The sequence below is a fragment of the Convolutriloba macropyga genome, chromosome 13 (assembly GCF_964194025.1).
Source record: "Convolutriloba macropyga chromosome 13, txConMacr16.3, whole genome shotgun sequence".
Lineage (NCBI taxonomy): Eukaryota > Metazoa > Xenacoelomorpha > Acoela > Convolutidae > Convolutriloba > Convolutriloba macropyga.
The window spans coordinates 3,986,927-4,001,569 of record NC_134480.1 but is presented as its reverse complement, the minus strand read 5'-3'; the positions used below and the strand labels follow the sequence as shown (position 1 = coordinate 4,001,569).

General features: G+C 36.0%; 2 protein-coding genes across 2 annotated transcripts in view; one reads left to right on the top strand and one right to left on the bottom strand.

Annotated features, from left to right (window-relative positions):
• LOC142352268 (cleavage and polyadenylation specificity factor subunit 4-like) overlaps positions 1-14,643 on the bottom strand; it is a 441,589-nt gene that overhangs the window by 384,778 nt on the left and 42,168 nt on the right. The window lies entirely within an intron of this gene.
• On the top strand, positions 9,587-11,933 carry LOC142352093 (uncharacterized). The gene is made up of 2 exons (XM_075404461.1): positions 9,587-9,668; positions 10,066-11,933. Exons 1-2 carry the CDS (start codon positions 9,587-9,589, stop codon positions 11,931-11,933), a joined length of 1,950 nt encoding a protein of 649 aa, XP_075260576.1.

Here is a 14,643-nt window from a genome sequence, read left to right as displayed (position 1 = left end):
ACCCAACTTTTTCCTGTTCTCCCAACCTAGTGGACCCCCTTTATAACCCATTAACGGGAATTTGTGCAAACTTAGCCCACTAACCCACTAAGCTACGAGGAGGGGGGGTCTATTGTGGGAACCCCTAAGCGGGGGGGGGGGGTGGAGGGGGTCAAGCGTTGGGGGAGGGGAGGGGTCAAAATTTAAGATTAAGAACCGTCTCTTCAAAACAGTTTCAGTGAATCGTATTCTAAAAAACTAGCAAGGCGTAAGACTCTAAGGGAAATTAAAGCCCTCCGGACGTTACCTGTTTATCCCACTTTCGATAATGAAAAAGTCAAATGGGTCGGACGAAAAATCTCTCAAAAAGATGACAGGACTAGTATAATTGACATAAAAATCTTTTGAGAGCAATTGAATAGGCTATTTAAACATTATGCTTTATCATCACAAGCTGTACTAATTACGTAAACCTTTTGGACCGGATATCGATTTTTGTCTACTTTTACGTTCCTTTCTAATTGTTCCATCATTTTTTTTGCAAAATGGGGGAATATATATGCGAGGCCGGTTTTTTCTTCAGTCAAAATATTACTTTTTGTTTATGAGTCGTAACGAAAAAAGAGGTCCATCATTTTGCAGCCCTTAGATGGTACTTCTGAATGTTTATTCAAAAACTAAATATTTTATTGCATGATGATGAAGAGGAGCTCTTAGAAAAAATTTAAAGGAAAACAAGAAAAAAAAAGCAAAAATTAGGGGATATAAATTTATTAGAAATAATTTGTTGTGATAAAGTGGCTAATACGTTATATTAATAAACAGGCTGTAATAACTAATTTAAGTAAGTTCAGATAATCTAAAGAAAGAATTCTTTATTAATAACCCGAGTTTTATATCCTTTTAATTATTTTCAGCTATTTTGCGAACTTTTCAGCTATTTTTTCAATTTAATTTGGCAATTTCTTTGTTGTATCGCCTTCTTTGGAAATTAAAGCGACGCCTTTAGCTCACAAACATTAGGTTCACAGAAGAATACTGTTTCTAAAAATAACGATGTCTTAAATGTGAAAAATGGTCCAATAAAGAAAAATTTTGTAACTACTTTTTGGAAATTTCTCAAATTTTTTCAATTTTTCTTCGAAAATAGAAACGTTTGAGAGCCTGAGATGGCTCGCTTATTGTTGTGTGAGTAAATGAATTGTTTAAATTGCATGTAAAAAGTTATGTATTTTTATTATAAAATGTACTTTTATTATAAATATAATTAAGTGATGTTTTTTAAATAACTTTCAGTTCAATTGGTCTTTTAAAAGTGTTGTTTTTATTCTATAAACGCATTTCGTTTTGTTAGTCGTTTTTTAATCAACAGTTTATTGAATTTTTTCATGACAAGGAAGACTCTTCAAGTTGTTTCTCAAAAGTATCCACTTAACTTTATTTAAATTTGTTTTTTCTTTAGATCAGATTTTCTGGTTTGCATAAGTCACAACTTTCACGTTTGATTTCCGGCTTACGCAACTAAATAACTGTTTGCACTAAAAGAATTCTAATTGATTCACTTTTGGATTTAAGCAAAATAGTGAAATCAAATCCGGGAAAGCTCAAAGAAAAATCAAAAGAAACGGGAGAAAATGATGAAGCAGCGTCATTAGGTCATAGTGCATTAGATTACCAGTATTCATTTTCGCAATGGCTAGATGTCGTCAGCTCAAAACCAAAAAACTTTCAGATCTGAAGTTATCTTTATTTTTACATTATAATCTAACTGAGACTGCACATCTAATAAGAACACTATATGACACTTTAAAAATGTGTCTATTTAAATCTCTTCTTCTTTCTTTTTCTATTTCCGACCATTTGTGCGTCACGGGAGTCAACAGTGGCTATTTCCCAATAATTTAATGACATGTTACTCCTTTTGTCTAAAAACCAAAACAAAAAATCTTAATACTTTTTAAAAAGTGTAGATAAAAAACAAAAAAAAAAACAGAAATTATTCATGGAAAAAATTTTCGTTCTCCTTATTACTGCTTTCGATTGTTATTTTTGTTGAAACAATAGTACTTCGACAGATTTTTGTTGTAACCAGAACGGAAAATTGTTATAAAGCGTGGAAATAAAAGAAGTGCTAAAAACTTCTAAACAGAACGACCAAAAATTTTTTAGTTGCCTATTTTTGTCCTTTGAATTTTTACACTATTTATGAAAAAACTAAACCTCAATGTTGTTTCATTTTGATTTATTTGCCTGAAGATGAATCCAATTGCACGATTGCGATATTCGTGAAACAAGTTTCGCAGAGAACGTTTTTTTTTCGTGCTGATTCCTCTGGCTTCCTTGACACGCTATTTTGTGTGTGTGTGTGTGTGTGTGTTGTCCCTATGTTGTAATTTTTTCGATCCAACGGAAGAATGATTTGAAATTTACCTGAACACTTTTCGTTAAATAGAACGATCAAAATAATTTGGGCAATAAAAAACAAGAAAAAAATAGTTTTTGCCAGTTTCTGCAGGCACTAAACACACATCCCAAAAATCTTTTGACAGAGTCCAAAAGCTTGGGTCAAATGTCCGTTTTTCAACAAGAAACTTCAAATAATAAATATTTTTTCGATTGAAAATGTAGACCGTGAAGAGATTTTTTTTTGGTTCGCTCAAAGCTCAAAAACGCAAAATGTGGCGACGAACAAAAGACACGTGAATTAAAGGTAACGTCTTGCCCAAAGTAGAACTTTACAATACAATATTCTACTTCATTTTTTGATCTCATATTTTTGTTAGCTTAAAATTTTTGAATGGTGCTATTTTGATTTATAAAACTCTAAGTTATTCATCATGGTTTTTCATCTGCTAAAACCGTATTAAAAAGAAGGTTCTGATAATTTTATTTTTGACAAAGTATAATTGTACCAAGGGTTGCTGCGGAAAACCTGCTTCTATTCAAGCTGCGAAAAATTGACATTCGAAAATATTTTTCGAATCTGAATAAAAAGAAGTTTTGACAAAAGTGAGATGTATGCTGGAAGAGTCTGTGCTACACACATTGTTGCGAGAGTTGCCTCGTTGTTTATAAACAAATCTCAGTAAATGAATTTGAACTTGATGACTAAAAAAAAACATCTATAATTACATTATACTGTCTTCGTTTATTTATTTCAGATAGATCTTATTAGAATTTTGTTTCTTCACGTCAGTTATTGATGGGTGGGAGCATTTTCAAGAGAAAGTGACCTCCGGCCTAGTTTACGTGGGAGATGTGAAATTTGTTATTAAAGGAGACGAAATTAGGTCAAAAGTGCTGCGAATGCTGAGATAACATCATTTGATATTCACAACAGCAAAACTCCAATTAAATTATGTGATTCATCAAAACATCAAAATTTGAAGGGTTCCCCGTGCCTGAGCTTTGTAGGCGGCATATTATTTGCAAAACACAAGACTATCTACCATATTTTTTTAAAAATATTTTTAACTTAGCAGGACAAGTCCTGTAACACAATCCAAAGAATTGAATGAGAAAGTTAGAACTATGGCGTCTGACCAACGTATCAATTAACATTGGCAGGCAAAAACGCAAACTGTCCCTAAAGGGGGAAACCAAAACAACCAAACAAACTAAACAAAATTATAATCATTGCTTTAAGTATTGGAGCTTTTACCTTAAAAATCAAAAATTCATGCAACAAAAATACCCATTAACCCACGCACAAACATTGAAAGGGTTTAATTGGCCGCTTAAAATGGAAAAATTAACGATAGAAAAATATTTTAAAAAATCAAAAATTGCATTTTTTTAAAAAAGTTCCTAAGTTTTGCCAAATTTTTATGTTGAAAACAGTTTTTGTTGCCTGCTTTTTAAATCTGTCTAGTAATTCATTAGCAAGACTTTAAAAAAATAATCGGCCCTTGAAGATCGATAGACACAGAAAATGAGAAAAATTTCGTTAAAGATTTGAAAAGATAAATTTTTATTAAAATATTGATAAAATTGATCATATTCAAATCTTCAGAACCTTTAATTGTCTTCAGAAATTATCCAAGTTCATGCCTGGGAAAATGATCACTGGCCAATAAAGAGCAAAATTTCCGGTCATTTCCGGAGCATTTGAAAAAAGTTTCAATTATTGTCAGAAAAAATAGCAAAAAAAGGCATGATAATAAAATGTTGAATACCATTCCATTGACCCTCCACCACTGCAGTAACCTACTATTAAACCCTAGAGGAGGTTCTTTGTCACCTGGGGCTAAATAAATTCAAACAAATGTCAAATTTTGAACAGAAATTTCAAAAACCTGCAGGTTTTATCATAAAAATGCTAAAACTTGTAATTTTAAAAAGTTGAAAACCATTTTTTTGCCAAAAAAAATTTTTCAGCAAACTTTTATCGGATTCTAGAGGGTATTTTCTGTCCCCTGTACTTTTAGATCACAAAAGGATCAAAAAAATTTATGAGTTTTACCTGTTTATCCCGCTTTGAAAGCTGAAAGCCATGAAAAAAGGTGGGAAAACGTCGTACAAAAAAGACAGAGCAACAACACGATCCAGTTCTTGGATTGTAATAAAGAATTGTTTACTAAGGTGATGTCGTTTGTACCTGGTGGTTAACTTATGTACTGGGAGTGGTGCAAACAAAAAACTAAAAAAGTCTGCCCAGCAGACCATTTCCTTAACAATTTTTCAGAAGCATGTCATATTCTAAATTACAAAAAAATCATTTCATGCAAAAGTGTTTTTTTTTCCGGCGTGAAAAATTTTCCTGTTTTCAACAAACTCTGTGAGTAGAGTGTTATTTTTATTTCACTGATAAAAATTGCATTACCTGATAAAAAGACATTAAAATTACTAATTACAAATTCATGGCGGTAAAATTCATAAATGCAATTTTATTTTAACCCGCGAAGAAATTTGACATAACATTGACACTTTTAAACGATGGCAAAAAAGAAATGTGAGTTTCTCACGCAAAAACGCTTCTACAATTTTAAGCACTACATCTTCTTATTATATCTTTGACGCTTTCGCTCGTGAAAAGTGTAGATGACTCAGTATTAAACAAAATTATCATCACTAAATTAAAGGAAGGAAAAGTTTTTGACCTTCGTTTATCAAACTAAAATGAAAGTGTTATTGGAAATATCTAAGTTCTGGTTAAAAAAACTCATTTGATATTTTTGTGAGTTAGACTAATTTTTCTTTAAATTGCTCGGCTGAGACTCAATAAAAAAATGAACTGATTAAACATGTTCTTGATCGAAAGTTCATATTTTTAAAGTTGTTGAACTGACTTTTTACTTTCACCACATGAAGAATCGCTTCTGGTCTTTTTGAACATTTCTCATCTGGAAATGGTTTTCTATATTTTATGTCCTTATTTTTATGTGTCTATTTTCATGCGTACATGAGCTGCGGAAAGTTTTTGTGAAATTAGAAGTAATGAGTTGTGCATGCGTCTTCTTGTTTTGGATTTTGTTTCCATTTTTGAACGTATTTGTGTAGGTGTGCTTGCTTGCGCGCGAGCCAAATGATGTCGGTTAAATTCCGTTTTTTAAAGAAACTGCGAGTAGTGGCTGCTTTCTTACATAATTCTAAACGTTTCATTTTTGTTACGTAAATGTGCATCTGGAACGTAATCAGCACATAACAATTAAGTTTTCCTAACATTTCTTGTAAATTCTGCATTCAAATTATCTTCTGTTTGTTTCTAACAATTTAAGTGTGCCCATTACATTTTTTCGAAAAAATGTGTACAAATCCTTTTACTTAATGAGAGAATAAAGTGTTTTGTTATTTCAAAACCTTTATTCTTATAAATAAGAATAAGCATTATAAGCACAATAAGCATCATAAGCGTAATAAGATTAATAAGCAGAATAAGAATCAGCATTAAATATGATAACTAAGACTTACAAACAAAATAAAGAAGCGGTTATCTAAAATTGTGCTTCATTGGGTTATCCCGTTTCTTTTTTTGATTTCTTTCATCCAAACTTCGTTCATTTTAGATTGCCCTGCTGAACAACTGCTGTTTAAAAACACGTTGAGCAGATTGAGCGGAAGAAAAACAATCTTAGAGAAGTCAAAAAGATTCGATTAAAAGCGTCGAAAAAGGGGCAAAGTTTAGGACACTTTTGCTCTTGAAAAATGTAGATGACTCAGTATTAAATAAAATTACTAGCACTAAACTAAAGGAAGGAAAAGTTTTTGACCTTCGTTTACCAAGCTAAAATGAAAATGTGATTAAAAATATCTGAGTTTTGTTTAAAAAAACTCATTTTATATTTTTGTGAGTTGGACTAATTTTTCTTTATTTTGCTCGGTTGAGACTCAATTCAAAAAATTTGAATTGATGAAACATGTTTGTGATCAAAAGTTTGTATTATTAAAGTTGTTGAACTTACTTTTTACTTTCGCCACCTAAAGGATCGCTTCTGGCCTTTTTGACCATTTCTCATCCGGAAATGGTTTCCTATAGTTTATGTCCTTTTTTATGTGTCTATTTTCATGCGTACATGAGTTGCGGAAAGTTTTTGTGAAATTAGAAGTAATAAGTTGTGCACAATACAACACGCTTGTTTGAATCAATGACAGACAAAGAGAAAATGTGTAAAAAAAACTGGGGAAAAAAGTAAGAATCCAAATATTTTTTCAAGTTCATTGGCGTCGAAATAAAAAATACTATAACATCATGTCGAATCCTCAATCAATGCTTAGCAATTAAGTCAACAATTCAACCAAATTTTCGTCAGTTCTGTTGACTGGAAACAGTCCTAAGGGCTCAAAAACGAACAAGACAACTACGAATGGAGGCAAGATTCATAAGTTCAATTAAACCTTTCGTAAGGAATAGGCGTCGTCTCATTAAACAAAAACGTTGGTTATAAGTTGGAGCCTACATTTTGAACAAAAAATTTTGCACTGGAAGGCCAATGAAAATTTTTGATGGACGTGACTAAGCAATAAGCGGACAAGAAAAACAACAAAATTAAGCATGAAAAAAAATCAACGTTTCTTATTGAAAAGCAGTAGTCAAAATCATAAAAAACAGCTCCCTAAAATCCTGCAACTAAATAGATAAACTTTAAAATAACCAGCAACCGGTGAAAATTGTCAATAAAGAAAACTGTAGAAAAAAGACTGACTAATTGAAAAGACAACAAAAAACACACTCGGTTCTCTTGAAATCGTTAAAAATCGCTTATAAGTCTTAAACATAAATAGTGAAAATTAACTGAAAACGTTAGTTAAGGACTAAATCATTTTTCATTTAATTAAATCGTCATTACCAACCAATAACCGATGACACGTGTCAGTAATTAGAATAAGTGATAGGGCATCAATAAGTAAAACGAATACTTATAAAACTGAAATGTTGACTTTTTATTGTAAAAAACAGCATATCAGACATCAAGAGCTTTAGTTGTAATCTGAAACGCTTATTTCAATAACATAAAAATTCTTAGTAAGAAAAAACATAGATGAGAATACGTCAACGATACATCAAAGTCAAAAATATAAACTAGCCAATCTCAAAACTCAATGAAACTTCTTGGGGACAATTAGTGTCAAATTCACAGAAAGCATGGGCTTTGAAGTGAAATAATTACTTTGGTACATAGATAGGGGTTATATAGAAAAACTAAAAAAAAATCAAATTAAAAAAGGGGCAAAATTCAAATTTTCACGGAATTTTATTCGAACAAATAGTACAAAAGTCTTGAAATGCATTTGCCACCCGTTGTTGAAGTACAACAATTGCAAGTAAGTGCATTTAGAACGCTTGTGTGTCACATTAACAGCACTCAAGAGAAGAAACATTGAAAACGGAAGTCAAATTAACGCACGTGGAAAAAATGCCCTCTGAGAATTTGAAAATTTGTTCCAACACGAATTTTTCACTCCAATTTAAAGGCACTTTGAGAAAAATCACGCTTCAAACCCCGATTTTTTGCTCTTCTGACTAGTTCAGTGTTTCTAAAGTCACCATTCTAATTTGACTTCTCACTGAGGTGAAAAAGCCGAAAAAAGTGAAAATCTGAAGAAAAAACACAGCACAAAAAAAATCCAAACGTTTTTGGACTGTAAAAAAATAGTGCAGCTTTAATTGCCAGCTGAGAAGATGAGGACTGTTTTTAACATTAGAATTGAACTCGGCAAAACTGAAGACAAAAGGTTGCCAACAAAATTATGCTTCTTTTCAAGGTCGAAAGAACTTTCAAGGTCTAAATAAAATTGTAACCTAACAAAGTAATAAGAATTGTAACTTTCACAACGACCAATTTGTTTCCGTTTAGATTCAAAAAGCTATGCATAAGCGAAAAAGTGTTGAAACAGAGCTTAATTAGTAATAAAAAATTTGAAATGAACTCGTCATAGTCGAACAAAATCATAGGATATACCTTAGAATTAGAGTGAGCAAACGCACGCGGGTTAGGAACAGCTCACATTAGATATTTGATTCTCTGTCGGGGGAGGTATATAAGACTAAGATAGGGTAAATTGGGGTATCAAAAATAAGCTAATCATCAAAAAGCGGCCACATGATAATCAACTTAAATTTAAATTGATTAACTTAAATTTACTGACAGGTTGATTAACATGGGTCCCTGAACAAGTGATATCTAGTGGGGGAACAAATACATGCCAAGTGTATTTTGAGTCATTTTTTCGGAAACCAAGGAGGTTGAAACCGTCAAACTAGGTAGCATTAATTGTCCCCTCTGCTGTTCTAAGACTAAGTGTAACGTTTTTTTTGTGTAATTTTGGGTTGTCTTATTGGTCGGGGGGAGAGATAGTGCGGATCTTTTTGGGTTTTTCTTTTGTTTACATCTAGCAACAACCATCCGAAACAAAGATACCCAAAACAAAAACCAACATAGCAAAGACAAAGACACAGTAAAACCGACACAGCAAAGACCGAGACACAGCAAAGACGAACACAGCGAAGACAACGAGACAGCAAAGAAAATACAACTAATTCATCACCATAGCCACAGACAGACAACAAAGCACCAAATAAAAGTTTTGAACAATGACAGAAAACCTCGAGAGATTGAAAAAGTCAAGAACAGCTCACGGCACCGTTGCAACCAGATTAAACAACGAAGCCAAAACAACTACAGATAGATCTGGACAAAATGTCAGTGAAAAGGAGCTCATACAACTGGAACAAACCTCAACATTGCTGACAAAAAAAACAGTTGTTCCAGTCAGACATGAATCAGAAAGTCCAACACTTGATCGATGACACCGATAGACTCGACGAAGAAATCGAAGAATCAGAAGATTACGACGACAAGATAGGACAACATGTTGACCGAATCAACCGCTTTGTCGTGTACAAAAAGAACCCAGTGAGAACTTCCACGCCACTATTAGCAACTGGACCGGCCGTCACCAACGTGAAACTGCCGAAGCTGGAGTTGCCAAAATTTTGTGGAGACTACAAGGATTAGACGTCTTTCTTCGATCAACTCAATGGAGCTGTGACAAGCAACAGCCAGATAACAGACAATCAAAAGTTGCAGTATCTAAAAACATCATTGAAAGGAGACGCCGCAAAGCTTTTGACCTCTCTCCAAAACACAGACGCAAACTTCAGTAAAGCATGCGACATCCTGAAGAACAGATACGACAACAAATGTCTGATTTTAAGAGCCCATATTCACGCAATAATTGCACAGAAACCGGTAACAAATGAAGACACAAGGACCTTTCGAGATCTCATTGAGACAATTGAAGAATACAGATTAGCGCTCAGCAACCTTGGACAGCCCCCCGTGGACGATCAGGGCATCTTTTTCACCTACCTCTTTGCAGAGACATTGCCCGCCAAAACGACAAAATTTTGGGAATTTTTATCACCAGGAAGAAACCCCAAACGCTATCTTGATATGAAAAAGTTCATTGAAAAAAGAACACGCGCTTTTGAAGCAGCCCCACACAGCAGTCAGCATCAACCATCGACAAGAAGCCCACATTTTTGAATATTTTTTTCACATTTATCCACATCCGTGACTACAACGTGTGAATGTTGCGACGAAAGCCACAAAATTTATCAATGCCAAAAACTCAAAACACTTTCAGTACAGGACCGAGCTCAGTTGATCAAGACAAAAGGACTTTGCTTCAAATGCCTACGCCATGGACATGGAAGTGAACAATGCAAAGGTTCAACTTGTAAGAAGTGCAAACGAAAGAACAACAGTCTTTTACATTTGGAAGCCAATAACAACTCGAGGACAACTTCAACAGCGCCAACAGTTACAACTAGCAGCACGTCACCACAAGAAGCAAGCAATCAAGCAGCAAAAACAGTCTACAAAAACAAAGAAAAAATTACAGCCGCAGCACAGTCGCAGATTGAAGAAGAAGAAGATGAAGAAGTATATCTTCCCACCGCAATCGTTTCAGTTGACAACAACGGAAGAACAACTAATATCAGAGCCATTCTAGACTCAGGATCCCAAATCAACCTCATCACTGAAGATGCAGTAAAAAGCTTTGGATTGAAAAAAGAAAAAGCCGATGGCCGAGTTTTTGGACTCGGAGTTCAAGAAGTCAACAACAGCAAAGGATCAGTAAATTTGATTCTGAAAACAAAAGATGAAGACTCAATCAGCATCAGAGCAACGGTCTCAGCCAAATTGACCAGCAAACTGCCTTCGCATCATGTAAATGTCAGCGGTTGGACAAAACTTCAAGACCTCAATCATGCGGACACAAACTTCAATCAGCCATCCACCGTAGACTTGATAATTGGAGCAGGACACTATGAAGAAATGATGATAGGAGAAAACAGAATCAAGGAACTTCAAAAGCCAATTACCTACCGCCTATCTTGTTTTGTTTGGCTCGCGATCGGACGGGAGAGCCAACTTGAAAAGAAGAGTACTCAACTTCAGTCTTTTTTCATTTGTTCTGAACCAGACAAATTACAGCGATTCTGGGAAATTGAAGAAATTCCGACAAGAACACAGTGGACATCAGAACTACAGAAATGCGGAGATCACTTCAAAAGTACTACCCGACGCAACTCAGAGGGAAGATTTGTTGTGAAACTCCAAACCCTTGGGAGACTCGTACCATCAAGCGAAAAGAAGACTACGGAGCCTCGTTTTTCGACCGGAGAAACTACATGCACGAATTCTTTCAATTTGGACACATGGAAGAAGTTCCCAGAAAAAAAATTCATATGCCTGCCACAAATTGTTTCCGCTTGCCATTGTGTCATCAAAGACGCCAGCAGCACAATTAATTTCAGAGTCGTATTCGATGCTTCAGCTAAGTCAGCCAGTGGAGTATCCATAATCGACCGTCTGGTGGTTGGACCCCAATTTCAAAAGGATCTGTTTGGAATTCTGATTCGTTTTCGGTTCCATCACGTGGCACTATCTGCCGACATCGCCACGATGTACCGACAAGTTCAACCTGACGATGAAGACAAGGATTTTCACAGGGTTTTGTGGAAAAATCCAAATAACACAGAGGTGAAAAAATATAGAATGACAAGAGTGACCTATGGAATTGCATCATCTTCATACCAATCAATTAGACCTCTCAAAGCCTTAGCAGACAGTTGCACCAACAGCAACCTCCGCCTTGTAATCAATATTGACATGTATGTGGACAATTTGCTAACAGGAGCCTTAGATGTAGAGCTTGCCTCTCAACTTCAGGACGAAATAATCGAAACACTGAAAACAGCTTGTTTTGATGTACGAAAATGGATTTCAAGCGTTTCATCACTTGTTGAGCAATTGTCTTCCTGTTTCTGCGAAACTTCCAACGATAAGAAAATCAACAGCAATGACTACACATTCAAAACACTTGGAATAAAGTGGAGACCTGTTGCAGATCATTTCACCTTCACAGTTTGCCTGGACAAAGAATTTCCCAGCACAAAAAGGAAAATGTTACCGGAAGTCAAAAAGTTGTTTGAAACCTTTGGATGATTGTCACCAACAAAAATTCAGTTGAAATTATTCTTACAAGTTCTGTGGATGGACAAGTTGACCTGGGCGAAACCCTATCATTAAGCATTCTAGAACAATACGGAGGATTTCGACATCAACTCAAAGGGCTTGAGAAGATCAAACTTGAACGACGAGTTTTTGCAGCACCTTTTTTATCATCTTTGGAGCTTCATGTGTTTTGTGACGCCTCAACCACAGCATATGCCGCCATTGCTTACGTGCGAGAGCAAATGGACGACCGAGTGCACACACAAATGCTAACAGCCAAAACACGCGTTGCCCCAATCAGAACTTCATTTGTTCATCATATAGAACTCTGTGCAGCACTTCTTGGAGCACAATTATCTCAGGCAGTGACGGAAGTCATCAATGACAGCCGTTTTCCCAATCCCAAAGTCTTTGCTTGGGTACTGATTCACAAGTGACCCTCGCCTGGATTAAAGATATTCCTAGAAAATGGAAGATTTTCGTTGTTTACCGAGTTGCCAAATTCCAGAGCATTATTCCTTCAGAAAATTGGAACTTTGTACCAAAAGGAGAACATCAAGCTGATTGCGCATCAAGAGGATTTTCAGCAGACATATTTCTTAATCACCAACTTTGGTGAAAGGGACCCAATTGGTTGCGTCAAGACCAGCAGCTTTGTCCTTCATTGGATGTTACACCTCCTTTAACGCCTCAACTGACGCTTTAGCCGAAGTAAACTCGTCCGCCCAACTATCTCTAGCAATGCAGCATCAGCAGCAAGACAACAAGATATTAGATCTTATCATCAATGTATCGAATTGTAAGAGTCTTCGCTTACGTCAAACTATTCACTCAACGACTAAAAGCAAAAATAAGGAGAAGGTCAAGCGACAATCACAGTCTGTCGCAACCTGCAATTGATCATTCAATCACGTATCAAAAACCAAAACCAATAGCAATTTCCGACAAATAGCTACACGGGAAAGTTCAACTAAGGTCCTCTGACAACGCCCAAGATCTTCAGCATCTACAACATTCGATGGAACTCCGAGACCAATCGTTAAACAATTTCACAGAACACTTGTTCGTAACCAATCAACATGAAAACCCATGCGAAGATTCGGGTTTCGCCAGCAACAATCAGGACGTATCTCATTTTTCGAAGATCTACTATCGAAACTCATCTAACCACTTTCTTGAGGACGATTCCCACCAACCACAGCCCTTTCTTCAGAGCAGCCATAAAAACCAATCCCTACAGCCAAACTTTCATCACTGCAATCAAGAGGCAGAAGTTTTTTGCCCGCAGCCCCTTCTCTCTGTCGAGCACGCAGAGTCAAAGGAAGAGAAATCTTCGCAAAATTTGTTTGGACTTCAGCAAACAACCACTGAAATCCAGTCAACACCGACAGACTCGGTTCCACCATCCAGCGATTTTTTTGTCAGCACCAGGCGACCGTCATAAATTGTACAGCTTTCTTAACCCAAATAAACAGCATCCGCTCTTCAAAGAACAACGTCAAATTGAAAAGCAACAAAAACAATACGAATCAACAAGACATAAATTGCAGAAAGAATCTGTTTATCAGCTTCAGACGGATTTTTCACCAAGTTTTGCATCGCCGCCAACAAGCCTTCTATCAACAGTTAAGAAGAAGAAGCAACGAATCACAATAAAAAGACAAATTGATATTTGTCATCAACTTTCCCCATCAAATCTCCGCTCAGCGAGATTAGCCCATTACAGCATCATGAAGCAACTTTTTCTGCCAGAATTCAGGTATATAAAAGGATCAACAACACCAGAAAACTCAACTTCAAACCTACCCGTTGAATCATTAAGCCAGCGTATCAAGAAAAACAGTCATCTACTCAGCTTCTCCCCATTCTTCAACGAAGGGAACAACGTCATCCGCGTTGGTGGTCGTCTTGCTAAATCCCCGTATATCGTGGACAAAAAGTTCCCCATAATAATTCCAAAAACATCTCCACTAGCTGAGTTACTCATGCGATAAATTCATTTGAGAAAACCCTCACAGTGGACCACACCACAGATGACTCTTTTATTCCTCCGACAAAGAGTTTTTATTCCCCGAGGAATTGCCCAGGTTAAGAAAGTTATTCACAACTGCAAGGCCTGCATGCGATTTTACGCGCGCATACGCCAGCCATTAATGGGAGATCTGCGAGCAGAACGGATAGTTGAATCTTTTGCCTACCAGTTCACTGGGATGGATAATTGAGGGCCATTTTATACCAAAGATCTTTTACAGAAACTGCAAAAGTCATACGCCGCTATTTTCATTTTTTCACCACAAAGGCAACACACTTAGAGCCAGTGGAAAACCTAACCAATGCAGATTACCTCGATACCCTCAAGAGATTCATTGGAAGACGCAGTACTCCCCAAGCCAAGCAATTTACAGCGACAATTCGACAACGTCCATCGGAGCCCGAGGAGAACTCGAATTCAGACGACTTCTTCGAGATGAAGAGTTCAAGGATCTCATCAACAATTTTGCGAGCCAAAATCACATTTATTGATTTACAATACAACCCAAGACGCCACATTTTGGAGGACTGTGGGAAGCAGCTGTTAAATCTAGCAAGCACCATCTTTGCAGAACAGTTGGATCGACTAATTTATCAACCAGTGCTTTCACAACTCTCCTGACTTAAATTGAGGCCATCCTCAATTCTCGCCTTCTAACAGCGCCATCAA